The sequence below is a fragment of the Durotheca rogersii genome, assembly GCF_024521655.1.
Source record: "Durotheca rogersii strain YMJ 92031201 chromosome Unknown GGS23scaffold_5, whole genome shotgun sequence".
In the NCBI taxonomy this organism is placed as follows: Eukaryota; Fungi; Ascomycota; class Sordariomycetes; order Xylariales; family Xylariaceae; genus Durotheca; species Durotheca rogersii.
In genome coordinates, this window is record NW_026251236.1 from 1,417,316 (window position 1) to 1,437,690 (window position 20,375).

General features: G+C 53.6%; 5 protein-coding genes across 5 annotated transcripts; 2 read left to right on the top strand and 3 right to left on the bottom strand.

Annotated features, from left to right (window-relative positions):
- Positions 1–652: 652 nt before the first annotated feature.
- Positions 653–3,502, bottom strand: GGS23DRAFT_594868 (putative bicyclomycin resistance protein; the record flags this gene model as incomplete). The annotated part of the gene is made up of 5 exons (XM_051518226.1): positions 653–759; positions 833–852; positions 1,915–2,479; positions 2,535–3,224; positions 3,277–3,502. The coding sequence occupies 5 exons, from the start codon at positions 3,500–3,502 to the stop codon at positions 653–655; spliced, it is 1,608 nt and encodes a 535-aa protein (XP_051374040.1).
- A 745-nt stretch (positions 3,503–4,247) lies between these two features.
- GGS23DRAFT_558751 (putative cytochrome P450) lies at positions 4,248–6,596 on the top strand. Its single transcript, XM_051515771.1, has 6 exons — positions 4,248–4,686; positions 4,739–4,843; positions 4,900–5,622; positions 5,690–6,004; positions 6,075–6,241; positions 6,309–6,596. Exons 1-6 carry the CDS (start codon positions 4,597–4,599, stop codon positions 6,469–6,471), a joined length of 1,563 nt encoding a protein of 520 aa, XP_051374041.1. The 5' UTR covers positions 4,248–4,596; the 3' UTR covers positions 6,472–6,596.
- A 142-nt stretch (positions 6,597–6,738) lies between these two features.
- On the bottom strand, positions 6,739–8,602 carry GGS23DRAFT_558752 (uncharacterized protein). Its single transcript, XM_051515772.1, has 2 exons — positions 8,433–8,602; positions 6,739–8,364 (listed from the first exon to the last, which is right to left on the bottom strand). Exons 1-2 carry the CDS (start codon positions 8,455–8,457, stop codon positions 6,986–6,988), a joined length of 1,404 nt encoding a protein of 467 aa, XP_051374042.1. The 5' UTR covers positions 8,458–8,602; the 3' UTR covers positions 6,739–6,985.
- Positions 8,603–8,870: 268 nt separating this feature from the next.
- Positions 8,871–17,603, top strand: GGS23DRAFT_618378 (reducing type I polyketide synthase; the record flags this gene model as incomplete). Its single annotated transcript, XM_051520931.1, has 12 exons — positions 8,871–9,414; positions 9,479–9,565; positions 9,636–9,693; positions 9,763–10,096; positions 10,155–10,680; positions 10,758–10,844; positions 10,915–10,953; positions 11,080–11,563; positions 11,620–14,481; positions 14,535–16,327; positions 16,381–16,689; positions 16,746–17,603. Exons 1-12 carry the CDS (start codon positions 9,169–9,171, stop codon positions 17,601–17,603), a joined length of 7,683 nt encoding a protein of 2,560 aa, XP_051374043.1. The 5' UTR covers positions 8,871–9,168.
- A 274-nt stretch (positions 17,604–17,877) lies between these two features.
- Positions 17,878–20,282, bottom strand: GGS23DRAFT_422201 (major facilitator superfamily domain-containing protein). Its single transcript, XM_051513774.1, has 6 exons — positions 19,903–20,282; positions 19,539–19,826; positions 19,350–19,476; positions 18,779–19,287; positions 18,599–18,708; positions 17,878–18,537 (listed from the first exon to the last, which is right to left on the bottom strand). Exons 1-6 carry the CDS (start codon positions 20,110–20,112, stop codon positions 18,084–18,086), a joined length of 1,698 nt encoding a protein of 565 aa, XP_051374044.1. The 5' UTR covers positions 20,113–20,282; the 3' UTR covers positions 17,878–18,083.
- Positions 20,283–20,375: the final 93 nt, after the last annotated feature.

Below are 20,375 nucleotides of genomic sequence, written 5' to 3' on the forward strand. Positions count from 1 at the left end.
CGCGTCTAGGTCTTGTTGTATCTTCTCCCTTAACAGAAACGAGGCTTTCTTCGTGCCGCTGTTCGATAACATGTATTTCGTACGTCCGCTCAGTCGGTAGAAACGGTTCCAAAAGGTTTCGAACATACTTAACAGCGAATGGGGTGCTGCTAAGGTCGAATATGGGTTTCGTGATGGAGTGATGCTCGTCAGGCCGCCCCACGATTCTGGCAGGAGGGGTCTGATGTTCTGCGCCTCCTCTCTGGTTTCAACAACATCAACGAAGTCTGGTAGCGCCTGTAAATACTCTTCGTGATAGAACACATGCGTAATGTCTTCGAGCGGCCGGCCTGTCAGCCAGGTAGGCAGGTCAAATAGTTGGACGGGAACAACTCCACTCCACTCCCAGTCCACAGCAGCCACTATATCCAGATTCTCGTCCAGGAGAATATTAGAAGGCTGTAGGTAGATCCCCGTGCATCAGCACAAACGGGTCCTCGTCCAGCTCCGGCCGATGGTAGATCTCGAAAGTTGAACTCGTCCCATCGAAGGCAAGGGCTCCAATTTTGGAGAACTCTTGTTGCCGAAGTTAGACCACTAGATCTGCTACTTGGGAATAAATATGTCGCTCTGAGGGTAGCTGCGCGATGTCATGTCGGGATAGCGCGGTGCCCTAGCTGTAGTCCATGATGAGGAATGCCGTGCCGACGGGGCTGTACTCGGCGATCGAATAGGCATGAGCTTTGGGGATGGGGATTGTCGTCTTTGCGACAGGTATATCTGCACGCGTATTAATCGGCTACGATAATGAGAGTCGAGGGCTTAAAGGGGAGGAAGAGAGAAGGCCGTGTACCTTGTCGTAGCAACCTCTGTCTGTGGTTTCTTGTCAACAAACGACAAACGCGGCGCAATGGGAACAAGCACAACTCATCGGTCGCCTACATCGCCTGTACGCCTTACCATCGAAGGTGACGGGGAACCGGGTCCCCTCAGCCACAACAGCAGCTTGGCAACAGTGGGAGGACGGAAACCGGACAAAAAAGCACAGGTTGAAGCTCCCGCACTGTATCTTCTAAATACAGTAAGGATTGCTGCCGCGATACGAAGCGAGCTCAGATAGTCTTGGGGTCGACGACTTCAACGAAGCGCTCTCGCGGCTCTCGCGAGTGCTTTTGGACTACGGCGTCCCGCATATCTCGAAAAGCGACGACATATGGCGACGACGCAAAGAGAGAGGCAACAGGAAAAGTGAAGCACAGAAAATACCTACCTAACTCTTACCTAATCACTGACGCGCGCTATGTAATGAGGCTCTCTGTGGCTGTTCTGCGACGGTTGTGGCGGTTCTGTGGCCGTGTTACACTTTGTGACTTGTTATCGATATGTTACCGACGCGCTTACCAACTGTTACGTGAAGTCTCTATGGGTACCCAGGTAGGTAGGTCCCTGTCACAGGGAGCTCGCTAATTAATGAACGCAAGACAACACGCCACCGCAGCGAAGACACAACTACTTCGTCGCGTCCTAATACGTATACATGCGATATGCGTTGGACACGTATCGACGGTGTTTCTTGTTGAGAACTGTACGCACCTCATTCTTTGCGAATCAATCGCGCTATTCTAGCGGACCCGTCAAGAGGAAGCCGAAGGAGTGTTGGGAACTTCTCGTCCAGGTTTAGATTTGCGAGATGGTAAGCGACCTCACACCTCGATTTGACTATATACTTTACTGAACATTCCACTGGTCGAGCAGGAAATAATGCCGAGGTCTCACTCGATTGTTGCTATTCAATGAACCTCAAATGGGTAGATAGACATGAGTCGTGGGCACCTTCGAGAGGTGGCCTCTTGTCCGTATTCATATCCTCCTCAACCCCTCTTTCCACACTATAGATTCTTAATCGCGAATCTCTCTCTCAGATACTCGCCATACCTCATCATCAGCACGGCCACGAACACGAGCGGCAGGCAGACGGCGGCGAGAAGTGTATTGCCCCAACCGATGCCGAAGGTGTCGTACAGCTGCAGCCCACAGAGCGGCAGCACCGCGCCCGCCACGGATCGAACAACCGTGAAGGAGGCGATGGCCGACGCGGCATAGACGGTAAAGGTGTCGATCAGATACATCTGGATGCACAGGAACAGGACCAGCTGCCCGATACCGATGAACGTGGTGCCCAGGATAGGCACGATCCAGTGCATCTGGTAGTACGCCGTCCAACCATACACGAGCAGCCCAAATGCCATGCACAGCACAGCAAAGGGCAGGGGAGGGAGGCGATACTCGGGTTTCATGCCTTGCTTCTCAGTTCCAAGCGCGTCAGCTCGGGCATCCGCCTCGGCCGCCAGCCTCTTGGCGGTCTTGTCCGAGGTAGCGCTGAATATGGCGACGCCGATAAAGGAGCCGACACCGAGTCCTAGGAATGCAACACCTAGCATCTTGGTGCTGAAGCCGTAGTATTGCTTAAACAGCTGGGCGAAGGAGGTGAACATCAGATCTGCTGCAGGTTAGGCATGTGCTAACTCCATATAGTGGTTTTCCTATGCACTTACACATGTAGCCGTAAGTAATGGCAATGAACAGGGACATAATAATGATGACGGGCGATCGGGTCAGCATCTTAACGGGACGGATGATGTTACGCAAGAAGTACTCGCTCGGCGTGAGACCCGCGTCCAGTTTAGATCGCAGTAGCTTATTACCTGTTTCCTTCCGGAGCCGAGCGGTCTTACGCTCGAGCAGGTAAGGATGGTAGGTCTCCCGGAGCATGATCATCATCATAATAGTCAAGAACGCGCCAGCGATAGCCAGAAGCCAGAAGTTCGACCGCCAACCCAGCGCGTCGGTAAGGAAGCCGCCGAGAATGGGCCCCAGGATGGGAGCAAAGAGCGCTCCGACGGTATAGCCCGCCATGACGGAGGCCCGGCGCTCCTGAGGCACCATGTCGGCGATGGAGCCGCCGCCGATGGTGGCGGGGCACGACCCGAAGGTTCCGCTGATGAAGCGGAAGACAACCAGAGCCTCAATGCTCGGGGCTAAGGCGCATCCGATAACGCCAATCGTAAAGCCAACGTTGCAGACGTGGTAGACCACCACCCGGCCGTAGATCTCGGACATCGGCGCCGTCACCAGCGGTCCGGCGGCAAAACCTAGGATATAGACGGACACGACGAAGGCGGCCAGCTGGAGGTTCTGGCTCTGGAACTCGGCCATTAGCTGCGGGACGCCCGGAGCGATGATGGCTTTTAGCTATTGTTAGCGCCCAGTCGTCATGGAGTTCTGGTGGTATCTGACCGGATGCAAGCGCCGTTAGGAACGTCATGCCGCTGATGAGGAGGCAGTTGGACAAGGTACGCCATCGAGGCCAGCTGTACGGGTGTTCGGGATCTTCATGCTCGTCCCAGCTCACGATATATTCGTCGGTTACTTCGTTACCGAGGAGCGGTGTTGCCTCTCCCGAAGGGGTTTCCCCGACAGTGGACTGGCTGTCGGGCGTTGCCGCCGTTCGTTCACGAGCCATGGTGATCGTTCTCACCAAGGGAAAAGAAAACAAAAACCCCAAAAAACCAGGCCGCTGGCGATTGTGGTAGCGGACTAATAGAGAGCCTTGCGCGTGGAAATGCACCACTACACTATTCGTGCTCGCTCGAGATGTCTCTAGCAGAAAGTCTACCGTGTGGTTGCGTGCTCTTGCAGGAGTGGATGACGTGACAACGCGTTCTCGAATGTCGGCGCCCAGCAGAGAGGACCAGGAGGAAGAGATGAAACAACAGAAATGAATGTGGATAGGTAGGTAGTCTAGGGGAATTTCGCGGCCATGTGCATAAAACTCTCGGCTATTCCCCTTATGGGACGAAGAGGTAGAGAGAGACAGCGGCAATGAGGACAGGCAATGTGAATGTGGACAGGCGCCTCTCGCTGCCCTGGCCGAGTGGGCTCAGGATCGGGTTCGGAGCAGCGAAGGGCACGATTGGTCGACGACCCCGATGACTGGCCGATTCAGGAAATCTGCGTCGGATGTCTTTAAAACCCCAGCGAGAGACGGTCTTGAGTTCTGCTCGGGGAGCGAGAAGGCAACAAGAAGCGAAGCGGAGCGAGATGCATGCAGGGCAGCAGAACAGGCCAGCCCAGACTACCGTAGACTAGCCGTTCGAGCCCATTTATGAACGATGCCGTCGCTGAAGGGAATGAATGCATAAACTCCTTTTCGCTGAAGGATAGAAGGATGGGGCACAGGTGTCTGGGAGCGCCGAACGCGTTCGGCGCATAACACCACCCCATGGGGTGGACGCATTCTGCAGTCAGCTCGGAAGGCCGATTGTTCGGGACCACGGTCCGTACCAGGTCTCTGCCTGCTGAGCCTCTCGCAGATGGAGCTGCTGGGGGAGACGAGGACGATGGCGAGGATAAGTCATCGTCTACTAGAGACACATGGCAACTGGCCGTTCCGCGGCGCTGGTAGTATCCGGATGTTCCGCAGGTCCTGTAGCTGAGAATATTGTGTGGAGGTCGCATTACTTATACTTCCAACAATAGTGGCTGCTCATGGTCCAGTTCCTACCATCTCTTTAGTGTTGTGACATACACATCTGTACACGGTCCCGCGAGACGAGGATGACCGCCATGACTGTCCTGGAGAGAGTGAGGTCTATCCCTTTGAATGGGACCACGATCCTCGCCGTTCTCGCCTTGCTCTCTGCTGCTGTGAGTGTTGCGCATGTCTTCGTAATGGCAAGGGCTAACCGGTCGTCGCAAGGCATTCGTCTACCTAGTTTTCACCTTCGTCTACAACCTTTACTTTCACCCCCTAGCCCGTTTCCCTGGACCGCTCTTATGGCGTGCGACACGCCTCATGTATGTGGTAAGTTTCCTATCAACCCTGAACTGGTCTGCTCCTCTGCTCACTTTGTGTCCCAGATTCGCATGAATCAAGGCGAACTAGCATTTGATGTTCTTGGCCTACATGAGAAATACGGTTCTATTGTTCGCATCGCCCCTAATGAGCTCTCTTTTCAGGAACCCCAGGCGTGGAAAGACATCTACGGCCACCGGACCGGCTCCGCTCATGGCGCTGAGGAGATGGATAAATACCATACCTTCTATCGCACCAAGGGTGAGGTCCTGAGTATCAGCTCCGGCGACAGAGAATACCACGGGCGCCTGCGGCGGCAATTGGCCCACGGTTTCAGTGAGCGCGCTCTGCGCGAGCAGGAGACCATCATCGGTAGCTACGCTGAACTCCTCATCAAGCGGCTCAACGAAGCGCGCCTTGATCCCGACAAAGTTGATCCCGTTACGGGGGAACCCGCCAAGCGCGCACTCGATATTAAGGAGTGGTACAACTGGACTACTTTCGACGTCATTGGCGATCTTACCTTCGGCGCTCCGTTTGGCAGTCTGGAGAGGGCTAAGTCAGACCCCTGGGTGGAGGCGATTAACGGCTCTATTCGCTTCCTCGGCATCATCAACGGCGTCAAGCACATGGGCTTGGAAAGCGCATTCATCTGGCTCGTCAAGCTGCTGAACACAAGCCGATCTGAGCACGACAGGAAAATGATGGATAGACTTCACCGCCGGGTTGAGATGAAAATGGAACGCCCCGATATTATCGAAGGTCTGTTGAAGAAGAAAGACGAATGGGTAAGCGACACAGGTCCAATATGTGTATCAAATACAAAGGCTAACTATCTCGTGTTTTTTATGATAGGGACTTAGCATGCATCACCTCCAGGCCAACAGTAGCAGTGTCCTCATTGCTGGCTCAGAGACAACCTCTAGCATGCTGAGCGGCGTCACGTATCTCTTGCTTAGAAATCCAGAGGCTCTGCGAAAAGTAACCGAGGAAGTCCGAAGCTCGTTCAGGTCAGAAGAAGATATCACGCTCACTTCAGTAAGCTGCTTGACGTACATGTTGGCTTGCCTGAACGAGGCTCTCCGTTCCTACCCCCCTGTACCATTCGGTATGCCTAGACAGGTTCCGAAGGGGGGCGGGACGATTCTTGGGGAGTTCATTCCTGAGGATGTGAGTTAATATCCCCGTGGAGACTCATCCGAGACGATGGGGCGTCGCGGTATGATGCTGATAAAAGTAGACTGTCGTCGCCGTCTGGCATTGGGCTTCGTATCATAGCTCTAAACACTTCACCAAGCCGTTCGAGTACCACCCCGAACGATTTCTTGGTGACCCAGAATTTTCCAAGGACGGTTTCGACATGCTGCAGCCTTTCTCTCAAGGGCCTCGCAACTGCATCGGAAGACAGTAAGAGATTTCATCGCCGTCGATAGCATCAATATTTTGGGATGAAGACTAATACGGAGATATATAGCCTGGCTTATGCGGAAATGAGATTGGTTCTTGCCCGCATGCTCTGGAACTTCGACATCTCTTTAGTCGGTGGTGAGGCCAACGAGCGATGGATCCACCACAAGTCTTACGTTCTGTGGGATAAGCCCCCGTTGTATGTTTATTTGACCCCGAAGCCCAAGTAAAAGAGCTGTACTCCTCGGAATATGTATAGTAGATTGAAGGTGTTTATGGGTATATAGAGCTTGTTAAGCTAGACGGACAGCTGCCCGGGGAGCCTCAGAAGCTGCCAAACCGAGGCCATGTTACCAATATCTTCAATTTACAACAATGTTGCGTATCATTGAAATGCCTTCCCATAATGTGATCGTAGGACAAAGGCATGTGAAGATACGCAAGGCCAAATAACACAGCCCCATAGTAAAATAGAGAATCACGAGAAGAATAGAGGGCATATAGACAGCCTTAAGATTCTGTTCCCTGCTTCCATGTGCACGGCTCAACCTATCACCATATTCTATCATTCCAATTCTTGACACGAAGTCATGCTATATCCCGTGTATGCATTGCTTTTGTGACTAGACTTCATGTGTAGGTGTATTTACTGTCGCTGATGTCTATCTTCAAAACCGTTCACCAGTGCAAAGTTCGCGTTTACGAAGACCGTATCCTTCACAGCTTCAAAGACCGGCCATATAGCTATGCGCTCAGTAACTTAAAGTCGCCTTCCAGCGACTTGAAGATATCGCTAATAAAAGCGTCTTCCTTCTCCACCGGAAGGCCAGTGGCGCCTGGTTGCCAGTTTACCGAGATGATCATGCTACCGCCCTGGACGCTGACAATACAGAAGCTCAGAGGGGCGCTGGGCACGGCGGCAGACGAGCCGACAACCAGGTTGCTAATAGAAATACCTCCGGCTTTGCCGCCATCGAAGGCGAGCATGTTGCTGACGGAGTAGGAGCCGTCGCGGGGAGCACCGATCTTGGTCTTCATCGAGTCGCGGTGGCTGGGGACGAACTTGAGTAGGCCGATAGGCTGATTCTCAAGCCGACCTGAAGCCTCAGAGAGCTTCGCCGACAGTTTACCAGCTGCATCCCACTGATCTTGAGTAAGGGGGCCCGAGAGAGTGGCCGCGTCGAGCCGTGGGTGGGATTCGGAGACGCCAGACACGTAGATACCCCACTGCAAGCCAACGCCAGCCGCGTTACGCAGATCAATCGCCGTCTGCGACGAGAAGCTGGTTGCTGCCCCGTCAGGAAGGGCCCTGCTGAGGGCTCGGACAATCAATTGGTGAATTGTGCCGGTCAGCTTGGCGCCGTGGCTCTTCGACGCGGCGAGTGCGCCCTCCACCACGGACGCGGGGATCTCGAGTAGGCGGACGCGGGTGTGCAAGCCCTCGCTCTCATTGAGAAACACGGGGGACCCGGTCCAGACTCCCGCAGCGGGCCCCGACGCGGAAGCCAGCGCCTTGAGGAACTCGGGGGCTACGGGGAGACGCTCAGGTGTGTCAAAGGGCTCCGGGATCGGCTGGCTGGGAACTGTCACGGTGAAATCGACATTCTCATCCACGCCTTTGGCGGCCTGCTCGCGCAGTCCTTCCAGCAGGGACTTGTGGAAGGCGAGACCAGCTCCGCCATCACTTGTCGAGTGGGACGATAGGAAAGACACGAAAACGCGCTTGGTAGTAGCCCCTGCGGGCGTCGGGAGGGGAAGGATGGTGAGATTCCACGGCGGGGAGGAGCTCGAGGAGAAGTTCCGGTCCAAGATGGCGCCGAGGGCCTTCTCGATGATGGGAAGATCACCATCACTGCCAGTAGAGATAGAAGAATCCAAGATGGTGATGTGATGTTTGAGATCTATGGTCGGAACTAGCTCATAAGAGGGCTTGTCCGTTCCCTTGTCCTTAACGGCGATGGCCAAGGAGGGGTACTCTTTGATGCTTCGCTTCAGCGGCTGCACCCACGAGCTAGGCGACGTAAGGTCGAACTTGACGCCATCAAGCTCATAGATGGCTGCAATAGTAGCCGCGTTATAAAATCCGAGGTCCTCACGGATGGCCAGACGTGCCTCGTATGGGCCTGGCTTTGCATTAGTTGGCTGTAGTGCGTATGGTGGGCATGGCGGCGACGCGCTCTCGGCTACTCACTGCAAAGTCTCGTCTGGATAGACATATTGGTACAGACGATAACGATGATAACTAGTTTAACGGGGATAACGAGTTGGGTTTGGCTTGGGAATTTGGCAACTGTCTACTGTAGTAAGAGTTCCACGTCCGCTTCTCGCTAACGAGTAGCATCCATGCTGAATGGCCTGCCACTTATGCACGTCTTGATGAATCCTAGAAAATCCAACTGACTAAGACGGATCCGAATCAGCGATAGCATAATGTCTTGTCGTGTTCCTCTTCGGGTTGGGAGGGGCGTTTGATCTTTCTCCCTGTAGCTGAGCCACACATCCGAATCAGCTTCACTCCCGAACGACCGGCGCCGAACGGTCCTCCGAAGCGTCTAAGGAACGCTCCCGTCCGTTGTCTCATCAACAAACCTACGGAAATGAGCACCTGTTGTAAAATGGGAGGCACTGAGCCGCGAGTCCGTATTCCCGAATAACGAATTGCTGTAGACTAGTAAAAGTGAAACAGAAAATATCGCCAAAGAACACCTTTAGAGAGTTGTATACCGAGTGACATGGAGCTTGCCCGCCAGCCCAGATCCGCCATCTCAGTCCGCTTATTCCTTCGCTGAGCAATGCGAGTACATTGCCAGATTGGACGAGACCTCATACAGCGCGTACCCATTATCAGCCGTTGCCTTGCCATATGACGCGCCCTGCGACGACGCGACGTATCATCTTTTAACATTTTCGCACACTATCATTTCAACATGAGCTTCACTACTGCCCCCTCGTCGCCCAAGATCGACGAGATGTACGAGCCATCTTCTCGTCGCCAAAGAGGCGAGATGCCCATCGCCATTGTTGGCATGAGTTGCAGGTTCCCGGGAGATGCGACAAGCCCGGAGAGGTTATGGAGGATGTGTGCGGAGGGTCGCAGCGCTTGGTCCGAGATACCGGCGGATAGATTCAACAAGGATGCTTTTTACCACCCATCAGGGGACAAGCCCACAACAGTATGGTCGACCTTTGTAGAATTTTCACTTATGGGTATGGCCGATGGCTAATAGTTACGTGTAGACAAATGTCAGGGGCGGCCATTTCCTCGAAGAGGATATTGGGCTCTTCGACGCCACCTTCTTCGACATGACCCCCGAGATGGCTGCGGTGAGTGTTTCCCGGCCAGCTTGCATTAGTAGATATCATATATGAAGCATGCTAACTAGTATTACCGTAGACAATGGATCCCCAATGTCGTCTACAGTTAGAGACTGTGTATGAGGCTCTCGAGAATGGTGAGTAGTGAGCGTCGATAGACTGCTACTAGTTTTATCAGGCTGACTTGAGATCTTATTAAAAACTAGCTGGAATGACTCTGGAAAAGGTCGCAGGGTCGGAGACCTCGGTTTTTTCCGGTGCATTCTACAGGGACTACATGGACAGCCTCCTCCGTGACCCTGATGAGCTCCCCCGCTACGTAATGGTTGGCAACGGTGCTACTATGATGGCAAACCGAATCAGCCACTTCTACGACCTGCGTGGTCCTAGTATGACAGTCGATACTGGCTGCTCTACAGGCTTGGTTGCGTTACACCAAGCTTGCCAAAGTCTCAAGACCAACGATGCCCGGATGGCCGTAGTCGTAGGGGCTAACATCATCATGAACCCGGATATCTTCGTTCTCTGGTCGAGCCTGGGGTAGGATATCTCACTCACTACGAAGTTATACGCGATCATATCTAACTTATGCTTTCAGGTTCTTGAGCCCTGATGGGAAGTGTTATGCCTTTGACTCCCGGGCGTCTGGGTATGGGCGGGGCGAGGGTGTTTCCGCGCTGATACTCAAGCCGCTCAGCGACGCTGTCCGCGACGGCGACCCTGTCCACGCCGTCATCTCGCAGACGGCCTTAAATCAAGATGGTAAGACGCGAACAATCACGTCGCCGAGCCAGCAAGCGCAGGAGGATCTTATGAGACTCTGCTATGAGCGAGCCGGACTCGACCCGGCGGAAACGCCCTACGTCGAGGCACACGGTACAGGCACACAGGCTGGCGATCCTACCGAAGCGGCAGCCATCTATAACGTGATGTGCAGAGGGCGTACCAGGGAAGGTCCATTATACATTGCCTCCGTTAAAACTAACGTTGGGCACTTGGAGACCTCGAGCGGGTTTGCAGCCATTATTAAGGTGGCCTTGGCCCTGGAAAAGGGTCTTATCCCACCGAGTATCAACTTCGAAGTTCCTAACGCGAAAATCCCGTTAGACAAGTGGAACTTAAAAGTACGTCTATGTAACCTCCTCGTGCTCTTTTAAAGCGCACGGGTTACGGATCAAGAGAGGCTGATTCAAAATATTAGATCCCGCGGAAATTAGAGCCATGGCCACGCGGTTTTCCTCGACGAGCATCTATCAACAACTTTGGCTACGGTGGTGCCAATGCCCATGTATGTTTCTTCTAATACGGCTACGCTATTACACATACAGAAACAAGATTACTAACAGGATATGCTCTAGGTAATCATGGAGGCCTGGCAACCTCACCTCAGCGCGGCCGTGAACAGTCTGGAGATCGAAAGACCTATCAGAGGTGCCCTCTTGCACCAACTCCTCCATTTTAAGGAGACAGGGGAAAACTCGGAACTGAGTTCTCTTGGGGACGCTGAATTTAGCTCTGATAAGGCGGACGATACGAAGCCGGCCAGTGTTTCCTCACCTGCAACTACGCCCAGCCTAAGCGAGCCAGAGAAGTCGCCGGCGGTCGAATCCCGCGTATTTGTCTTGAGTGCGAGGGACGAAGTCGCCCTTCAGGGTATGGTGGAGAAGTTGCAGGCTTATGTCTCGGCCTCAGAGATGGAGGAGAGCGAATTTGTCGATCGCCTCGCCCACACACTTAGCGAACATCGGTCGCGGTTTGGGTATCGGATCACGTTCTCGGCCCCTGCTACTAAAGAAGGGATACTCTCTGCTCTCCGCGGGGAGTCAGCTAAGCTCACCCCAGCTCGCTCTAGCAAGGTCCCAAGGATCGGCATGGTTTTCACGGGCCAGGGAGCGCAGTGGTATGCTATGGGCAGAGAACTGATTGGTGTTTATCCCGTATTTACCGATACGTTGAACGAGGCGGATCAGGCGCTGAGAGATATGGGTTGTCCCTGGTCGCTAATAGGTACGTTAACCCTAAATCAAGCCGCTTGCGAAGCGATACTAATGCATAGACAACAGACGAGCTTACCAAGAGCGAGGCTGAGAGCCGCGTTAACGATGTTGTGCTAAGCCCGCCGCTGTGCATAGCCGTGCAAATTGCCTTGTTCAGGCTCCTGGAAAGCTGGGGCGTGAAGGCGACGGCTGTCACAAGCCACTCAAGTGGCGAGATCCCCGCTGCCTATGCTGCTGGCCTCCTAGATCTACGCGAGGCTGTCGCTATTGTTTACGCTCGAGGTGCTTTCCTCGAGTCTCTCCAGAAGGAGGCTCACTATCGTGGCGGCATGATCGTCGCCGGGATAGGGCGCGAGGAGGCCGATGCGTTGATAGACGGGATGGGCGTTACTGGCCAGGCTGTCGTAGCCTGCGTTAACAGCCCTGCCAGCGTTACCATCTCTGGCGACCAGGTCGCCATCGCAAAGCTGGAGAGCAAGCTCGCGGAGGATAAGATCTTCGTCCGAGCCCTGAAAGTCCCCGTCGCCTATCATTCTCATCACATGGAGCCCGTCGCTGCCGATTACTTGGCTGCCCTCAACAGGGTGTTGAGCACTAAGCGCCCATTCAACGACGTGCTTTACTATTCTCCCGTAACCGGGACCAGGATACATGATGCATCAGAAATAGACCCCGGACACTGGGTTCGCAACATGTTACAACGTGTCGAATTCGTGAACGCCTTGAGTGCAATGTGTCTCTCTCCAGACACTCCTGGGGAGAGGATCATCGACACTATTCTTGAGGTTGGCGCACATGGCGCGTTGGGCGGGCCTATTCGTCACACGTTCCAGCTTCCAGAGTTGAAGGATCTCGGAATCACTTATGATTCCTGTCTCTGGCGTGGGAAGAACGCTATTACCACCATGCACGACCTCGCGGCGTCACTCGTAGCCAAGGGCTATCCTGTCGATCTGGACGCCGTCAACTTCCCCCAGGTCACCAAGCTCCGGCCCCTCAGCAATCTTCCGCCATACTCGTGGAACCATCGCACACGACATTGGTATGAATCTCGCATCAACAAGGCTCACAGAACCCGAGAGACACCGAATCACGACCTTCTCGGATCGCGATTGCTAGGGTCGAGTCCCTACAACCCTACGTGGAGACATTTCATCAGGCCTGCCGAGGTCCCGTGGGTCAGGGAGCACAGAGTACAGTCTGATATCGTCTACCCGGGAGCTGGTCTAGTCAGCATGGCTCTCGAAGCCATGCGCCAAGTAACAAGCTCGAGCAAGGTTCCCGTTGCCGGGTTCAGGTTGAGGAATGTCGAGATCTTGCACGCCTTGGTCATTCCCGACACTGCGCGAGGAGTAGAGGTGCAACTCACGCTGAACGAGGAGGACGGCAAAACACTTGGTCTTCAGGGTTGGAGAGAGTTCTCGATCCGCTCTGTTTCGGACGAGACTTGGATTGAGCATTGTAAGGGACTGATTGCGCCCCAATGGGCGGAGACCGACAAGCTAGACCTTGGCATCTCCCACGACGAGCAACAACTTACCGCGGAGGACCCCGATGCCGTATTCGAGTTCTTCCGCTCCGTCGGCATCCACCACGGCCTTGCCTTTCGAAATCTGCTCGCTGTTAAAGCAAGCCAGGGTCGGTCTGTTACCACGTTGGCAGTGGCTGACTCGGCCGCTTCCATGCCTGGCGCGACTCAGAGCGAGCACTTAGTCCACCCCACCACCCTTGACTCCGTTATCGTGGCCGCCTACACGTCGGTGTCGGGCCGTGGAACTACACGCAAGTCTGCTATGGTCCCTAGGTCCATCAAAGAGATGTTCATATCGACCGACATTTCTCGTACGCCCAAGGACCTTTTACAAGTTCATTCTAGCCTTCTTCAGGATAGCCAGCAGGGTTTCCATGCCTCTGTGGTGGTTCGAAGTTGGCCGACATCCACGGTGGCTATCGAGATTGATGACTTACAATGTGTTTCCATCGGCGAAGTCAGGTCTTCTGAGACCGACGATGCTAACAAGTGTCTCAAGATCGACTGGGCAGAAGACCTATCCCTAGTCTCCATTCCCGACTTAGTAGAGAGACTAAAAGCTGCACCTGACGCGCACGAGGTTTCGATATCCCAAGACTTATATCGGGCCTGTTTCTACTTCTTTCATGATGCTGTTGCAGCCTTGTCACCGTCTGATGTGGAAGGCCTCCTGTGGTACCACAAGATATACTATGAGTGGATGAAGCTTCAAATATCCAGCCAGCCCAAGGCGTCACAGTGGCTTAGCTCGTCCCCTGAGGAGAGAGAAGTATTGCTGAAAAGGGTCGCTTCTGCTAGCACTTCTGGAGAGATGGTGTGTCGTGTCGGACATCAACTTGCAGGCATTCTCCGACAGGAGATAGCACCGTTAGAGCTGATGCTTGAGAACCAACTACTCTACAGCTACTACCAGAACGCCCTGCATATCGGGTCTTCATATCAGCAGGTAAACAAAATTGTCGACTTGTTCGCACATAAGAATCCGTCTGCTAGGATCCTCGAGATTGGAGCGGGCACTGGCGGGTGCACCAAACATGTGATAAATGCCCTGGGTGGGGGAGCGGCAGGGGGCATCGCTCGGTTCTCACATTACGATTTCACGGACATCTCCATCAACTTCTTTGAAGAAGCCAGGAAAATGTTTTCTTCGTGGGGAGAACTCGTTGATTATCGAAAACTCGACATTGAGGCTGACCCGGCCAGCCAAGGGTTCGAGGAGGGTTCATATGACCTTGTCGTAGCATGCCAAGCTCTTCATGCAACCAAGAATATGGACAACACAATGGCCCACGTTCGAAAGCTGTTGAAGCCTGACGGCAAGCTGATAGTGGTCGAGACGACACAAGATAGCCCTGACATCCAGTTGATTTTCGGAGTCCTGCCAGGATGGTGGCTCAGTAAGCACACCACACATCACAGGCATACTGACAAGGTACTAACCCTATTGTAGGTGAAGAGCCAGAGCGCAAACATAGTCCGTCTCTGACCCCTAGCTTCTGGGACACCGTCCTTAAGAGGACTGGCTTCAGTGGGATCGACCTTCGCGTCAGAGACTGTGAAGATGACGAGAAATACGTGATTGACGTTATCATGTCTACAGCATCACCCGACGCGGCTCCAGATGTTGCAATGTCGCCTTCACGCCAATTGGTCTCGGTGACCTGCGCTGAGCAGGACAAGATCCACGCGCAATGGCTAGGTCAACTACTTACAGAAATCCGAGCCAGCACAAGCTACGAGCCAATAGTGGAAGACATCGAGAGCCTCGACCCTGATGGCAAGTTCGTCATCCTCCTCGACAGTGTGAAGAACTCTATCCTAGAGTCGCCTACGAGCTCCCAGTTCCGGCTGGTGAAGTCCCTAGTAACCAGGGCCCAGGGCGTCCTATGGACTTCCTATGGTGGGACTGTGGACTGCGAGAACCCAGTCTCTGCTCTACACTCTGGCTTCCTGCGCACCCTTAGGTGCGAGAATGTGGGCAAGAGATACGTGTCTGTGGATCTTGAATTTCGCGAGGGTAACCCGTGGACCGCCAAAGCGGCGCAAGCCGTTGTCCAGGTGTTATCAAAAACGTTTGACTTGAGTCGGGCCTCTAACTCTATCGATTTTGAATACTCCGTAAGGGGGGACTCGGTCTTAATACCACGAGTGTATGATGATGAGAAGAAGACTGAAGACTTGGCTGTGCTGAGCAATAAGACCGCCACCATCGAGACACTACCTTTCTACCAACAAGGCCGCGAGCTCCGACTAGAGGTAGCAAAACCAGGCATGTTAGACAGTTTAACGTTCTGCGATAATCCGGAGGCGTTCGAAGACCTCCCAGAGGGATTTGTCGAAATTGAGCCCCGTGCTTTCGGTCTCAACTTCCGGGACGTTATGGTCGCCATGGGCCAGCTCCAAACGAAGGTGATGTGTTTTGAGTGCAGCGGTATCGTCACGAAGCTAGGCCCCGGAGTTTCGCTGGAAAACGGACCTCAAGTCGGAGACCGCGTCAGTGCATTGCTACGCGGGCATTGGGCCAACCACACCCGAACACACTGGACAAGTGTTACCAAGATCCCTGATACCATGGCCTTCGAGACCGCTGCATCGATTCCTGTCGTATTCGTGACGGCCTACTACTCACTTCACACCCTAGCCAATATCCGAAGAGGAGAACGAGTCCTGATCCATTCCGCAGCTGGAGGTGTTGGCCAAGCAGCCATCCAACTTGCCCAACTCGCGGGCGCCGAGATTTTTGCGACGGTTGGTTCCTTAGAAAAGGAGGACTTCATCGCTACGCAGTACGGCATTCCTCGCGAAAATATTTTTTCCAGCAGAAACGTCTCCTTTGCTCAACACGTGCGGCAGCGTACGAATGGTCGTGGCGTCGATGTTGTCCTGAACTCCTTAGCTGGAAAGATGCTACACGAGACATGGGCATGCATCGCGCCATTTGGCAGATTCGTCGAGATTGGTAAGAGGGACTTTGAGCAGAACAACAGTTTACAAATGGCGCCTTTCGTGAAGGCAACTTCATTCTTCGCTGTCGACTTATTCCAGATGGGGCTGTACAAGCAGGATGCTACCTTTGAGGCCTTCACTGCCGTCATGGACCTCTTCCGGGATAATCGCCTTCGGCCCATTGCGCCTGTGACTGCGTACCCTATCTCGCAACTTGAGAAAGCCTTCCGGACGATGCAGGTTGGCAAGCATCTAGGGAAAATTGTCATCATCCCGCACGCAGATGATGAAGTGAAGGTTAGTTAACAGGGTTATCTACTTCTATGCGCATGCTAACACAATATGTGTAGGTGAGAAGAGGTCGGGTCAGACTGGATCCAAAGGCGTCTTACCTCGTCGTTGGCGGCGTTGGTGGCATAGGAAAATCCATCGTCTGGAGGCTGGTCGGGCTTGGAGCTAAGAACCTGATTCTCGTGTCAAGAAATGCCGAGTCAACCGAGAACAACTCGTTCTTGGACGAGCTGAAGACGAAGGGAATTAACGTGTTGGCCCGGAGCGTCGATGTAGCAGACTCTGTAGCATTGGCAACGGCTGTCGCAAGGATTGACTCTTCGATGCCACAGTGCAAAGGTGTAATTCAAGCTGCGATGGTTCTCCAGGTAAGTTTACAGACACCACAAACACAACCCCCCTTGCTAACACATGATCCTCGTAGGACTCAATCGTAGAAAACATGACGCACGAGAACTATCTCGCGGCAGTCCGGCCTAAGGTCCAAGGCACTTGGAATCTCCACAACCAATTCCAAGGCCTTGACTTCTTCGTCATGCTGTCTTCCCTTGTAGGTGTCGGCGGCAACTCCAGCCAGTCCAACTACGCAGCCGGCGGATCATTCCAGGATGCCGTAGCAAGACATCGCAGCTCGAAGGGTCTTCCGGCGGTATCTCTCGACCTAGGCATGATTGCCTCAGTCGGATATGTTGCTCGAACCAGTGGTGTCAAGGATCGCTTAGCTAGACAAGGATACAAGCTTGTCAGCGAAGACGAAGTTCTCCGGCTCGTCGAGGATTCCATCGCCAGACCTTATCGTCAGCAGGGTCAGAGTCAAGTCCTTATTGGCATATCTACAGACATGGAAACCGTCAGCCGTGATGACTCCCCCTTCGTCGCGGATGTGCGATTCTCGGGGCTGATGCGAGAATCGTCATCACGGAGTGGCGGGGGCTCTTCCAACGGTAAAGACGGCGGCGCGTCATCTGCGCAGGATCTATCAAGTAGCATCGCCGGCGCAGAGTCGTTGGAGGCAGCTGTGGAAAGCGTGAGCAGAGCCATAGCTGTCAAGATGGCGGGCATGTTCGGCTTGCCCGAGGAGGAGGTGAGCCCGACGGCGCCAATGTCTCAGTACGGCGTGGATTCGCTCGTGGCGGTTGAGCTGCGCAACTGGCTATCATCGGCGACGCAGAGCGAGGTGTCGGTTTTTGAAATCATGCAGAGTAAGTCGCTGAAAAGCCTTGCTGCCGTTGCGTGCAATAAAAGTAGGCTGAGGCCAAAGGAGCTTCAGCCGGCTGAGTAACTGTAAGATAGTTGTGTTTAGAATCCGTGGAATATACGTGGAACAAATTTCAAATAGCACACATATAGAAAAGCCGACTTCCTGCGATCGATTACTCCTCCAACTTCGTCTTTCGTGATGGCGTTTTAGAAAGCGATGGCAATGTGAGATGTGGCATCAATGCAACCGCACGTTCGTTGGGTGGGAAAAGAAGTAGACTACATATCACAACTATACACCGGTATACGTGTTACGTTAATATTACCGTCTAAATATTATATCTATTATACTCTGAGGTTCGAGTAATTTTTCGCCTCAAGATCCCTCCAAAGATGTTTCTTGATTGATTTGTGTATATCCAATAACGAAAGATCAGCATGCCGCAATGGGCAGAGGCCGAAAGAAGCTCATAACATCGATGGAATCTAGCACAGAAACCACAGGGAGACTCGGGTTAACATCTGGCGAATGTTATTCTTCTTAGATACGTCGGCAACGTTCTCACTTTTTCACAACTCCCTCGGCTTGGGCCTCGTCTTTCTTAACTACCCGCACGTCAACCCATTCCATGGCTGCGCCCCCGAGGACTGACAAGCAGCAAAGGATGAGGCCAACGAGAAATACCCTCTGCAGGGCGGCATTATACGCAGACATGATCCCCTCTACAAATTCGGGGTATGCGCGAGCCATTGCCGCTCTTACTCCGGATGCGCCGCTCGCGATAACCACCGCAGGGTCCACTTCAGGCACTCGGCCAGCGAGCTCAGCAATAAGACGCTGGGTGAAGATGTTGTTGCAGATGGAGAGGAACATAGCACCGGCTAAAGTCTGCACGAATATGACCACAGAGGTTCCGATGGCAATGTCCTTCCCCTTCAAAACGGTCTGGGCCGTGACGATTGGAGTCTGACCGCCGATACCAGTACCGGCTCCAACGAGAATGAGGGCTCCAACCCTGCGAGAAGTATTAGCTGCTGCGGGATTATGTATAACAAACTCTCGCGTTTCTTACTTACCAGATTCCTGTGCTTATGCCTTGGTTGAAGGTAAACGCAAGACCCATGCCGATGGAGGTCATGATGGAGGAGAGGAACATGAAGGGAACATAGTACCCGATCTTGGTGATCTAACATTCAACTCATGTTAGGCACAAATTCAGAATGCAGGATCAAGAGGACATTTTGCCAAAGTCTTACCAAACCACCCCCAACGATGATGAAAACGAAGTAAGATGCAGTTGCGGCTAGGAACCAAACGCCGGACTGTTCGGCAGAGACATCCTTGACCGCCTGAAACCAGATCGGAATCCAGTAGATGAAGATGTAAAAGCTTGAGAAGCCTGTGGAAGAAAAGAAGTTGCTGCCAGCGATAGAGCGCTGGGCCAAGATGCGGAAGGGAACCATTGCCTTCTCTCCCATCGTATACTGATAGTAGAGCCACGCGAGGCCCACGACCCCGAATACGCAGAGACACAAGATAACGCGCCAGTCGCTCCAAGGATACGCGCTTCCTCCCCACTCTAGGGCCAGAAGGAAGCAGACAGTGGCGGCTACGACCATTACGGTGCCGAGCGCATCAATTCTCTTCAGCAATCCGAGCACGGTCAGCGGGGGGGCAGGCTCGGTTCGCGTGCGTGTACGAAAGAAGAAGAAGATGGTAGCTAGGGTCACGCCGCCGATGGGGAGATTGATCCAAAAGCACCAGCCTGCAACGATGGTTAGCCGATCGAGTGTCCTCTGCTTCTGCGCCTACAATATTGGGACTTACGCCAGGTGAGCCTATCTGTCATCGCACCGCTCATGGTTGGGGCGACCGTCATAGCAATACCGGACATGCTCCCAATCAATCCGGTATACATAGGACGCTTCGGTTGCGGGACAACCTCTGCGAGAATCTAATAACGAGTGGGCGTGAGCACGTTTCGGGGGTCACGGGCAATAGAGTGTCAAAACTCACGATTAAAGCTCCGCTAAACAGCCCACCGACACCAACGCCGGCGAGAGCCCTCCCTACGATGAGGATGACGGAACTCGACGCCGCGGCGCAGACCACGGATCCGACCTCGAAGATGACGAGGCTTACCATGAACACCCATTTCGTGTTGAATTCAGCGTACAGCTTCCCAAATGTGAGCTGGAAGCAGCACGAGGTAAGCAGGTACGCAGAGCCGTACCAGCCGATGTCCGACAAGGAGTTAAACTCATTGACGATCTTAGGTATAGCCGTTGACAGAATAGAGCGATCCTAATAGAGGTTAGAACCCGTGGTTGGGGGTCGCGTGAGTCGAGATGGTAAAGGGAGGGAGGGGGGGGATACTGACCAGGCCGATGCAGAAGACGACGAGCATCAGGCCAAGGCAAATGGCAGCTAACGACAACCCCTGAGCGTACTCTATCTCTGCTTTCTCCTCCTGAGAAGACGCTGACTGGCTATCACCCGCCTGCTGCGAGTCAGGCTTGCCATGCTTGTTCTCCCCTCGCTCTGTGAGCTCAATAGCTGTGTCGTCCCCATCTCTACTATGTGCCGCCATTGCGAACCACCCGTGTATTGCAATCGCGCCAACAGGTCAGAAACGAGGGCAACGAGTCCAAGAGGGATGTCGATGGCCAGCTTCACTACGGCTAAGACGAGAGCTACTGACTAACAGGTAGTTGATACAGGCAGGGCATCTCTAGTATCGGTTCTTGGGGCAATGCTGGCAAGTTGGCGGTTGTTGCCCAACCTTCGAATAATTTGCCAAGTCTCTTCATTCACTGCAAGCCAACGATGGTACCTTGCAAGCCGCCTCCGAAT

Excerpts from the sequence above, each read along its gene's own strand:
- GGS23DRAFT_558751 (XM_051515771.1), top strand. The coding sequence starts at position 4,597 with ATGACCGCCATGACTGTCCTGGAGAGAGTGAGGTCTATCCCTTTGAAT. Across the intron at positions 6,005-6,074 it reads GGGAGTTCATTCCTGAGGAT|ACTGTCGTCGCCGTCTGGCA; the intron begins GTGAGTTAATAT and ends TGATAAAAGTAG. Across the intron at positions 6,242-6,308 it reads CGCAACTGCATCGGAAGACA|CCTGGCTTATGCGGAAATGA; the intron begins GTAAGAGATTTC and ends GGAGATATATAG.
- GGS23DRAFT_422201 (XM_051513774.1), bottom strand. The coding sequence starts at position 20,112 with ATGGCGGCACATAGTAGAGATGGGGACGACACAGCTATTGAGCTCACA. Across the intron at positions 19,827-19,902 it reads TCGTCTTCTGCATCGGCCTG|GATCGCTCTATTCTGTCAAC; the intron begins GTCAGTATCCCC and ends AACCTCTATTAG. Across the intron at positions 18,538-18,598 it reads GGCATAAGCACAGGAATCTG|GGTTGGAGCCCTCATTCTCG; the intron begins GTAAGTAAGAAA and ends TACTTCTCGCAG.
- GGS23DRAFT_558752 (XM_051515772.1), bottom strand. The coding sequence starts at position 8,457 with ATGTCTATCCAGACGAGACTTTGCA. Across the intron at positions 8,365-8,432 it reads TATCCAGACGAGACTTTGCA|GCCCATACGAGGCACGTCTG; the intron begins GTGAGTAGCCGA and ends ATGCAAAGCCAG.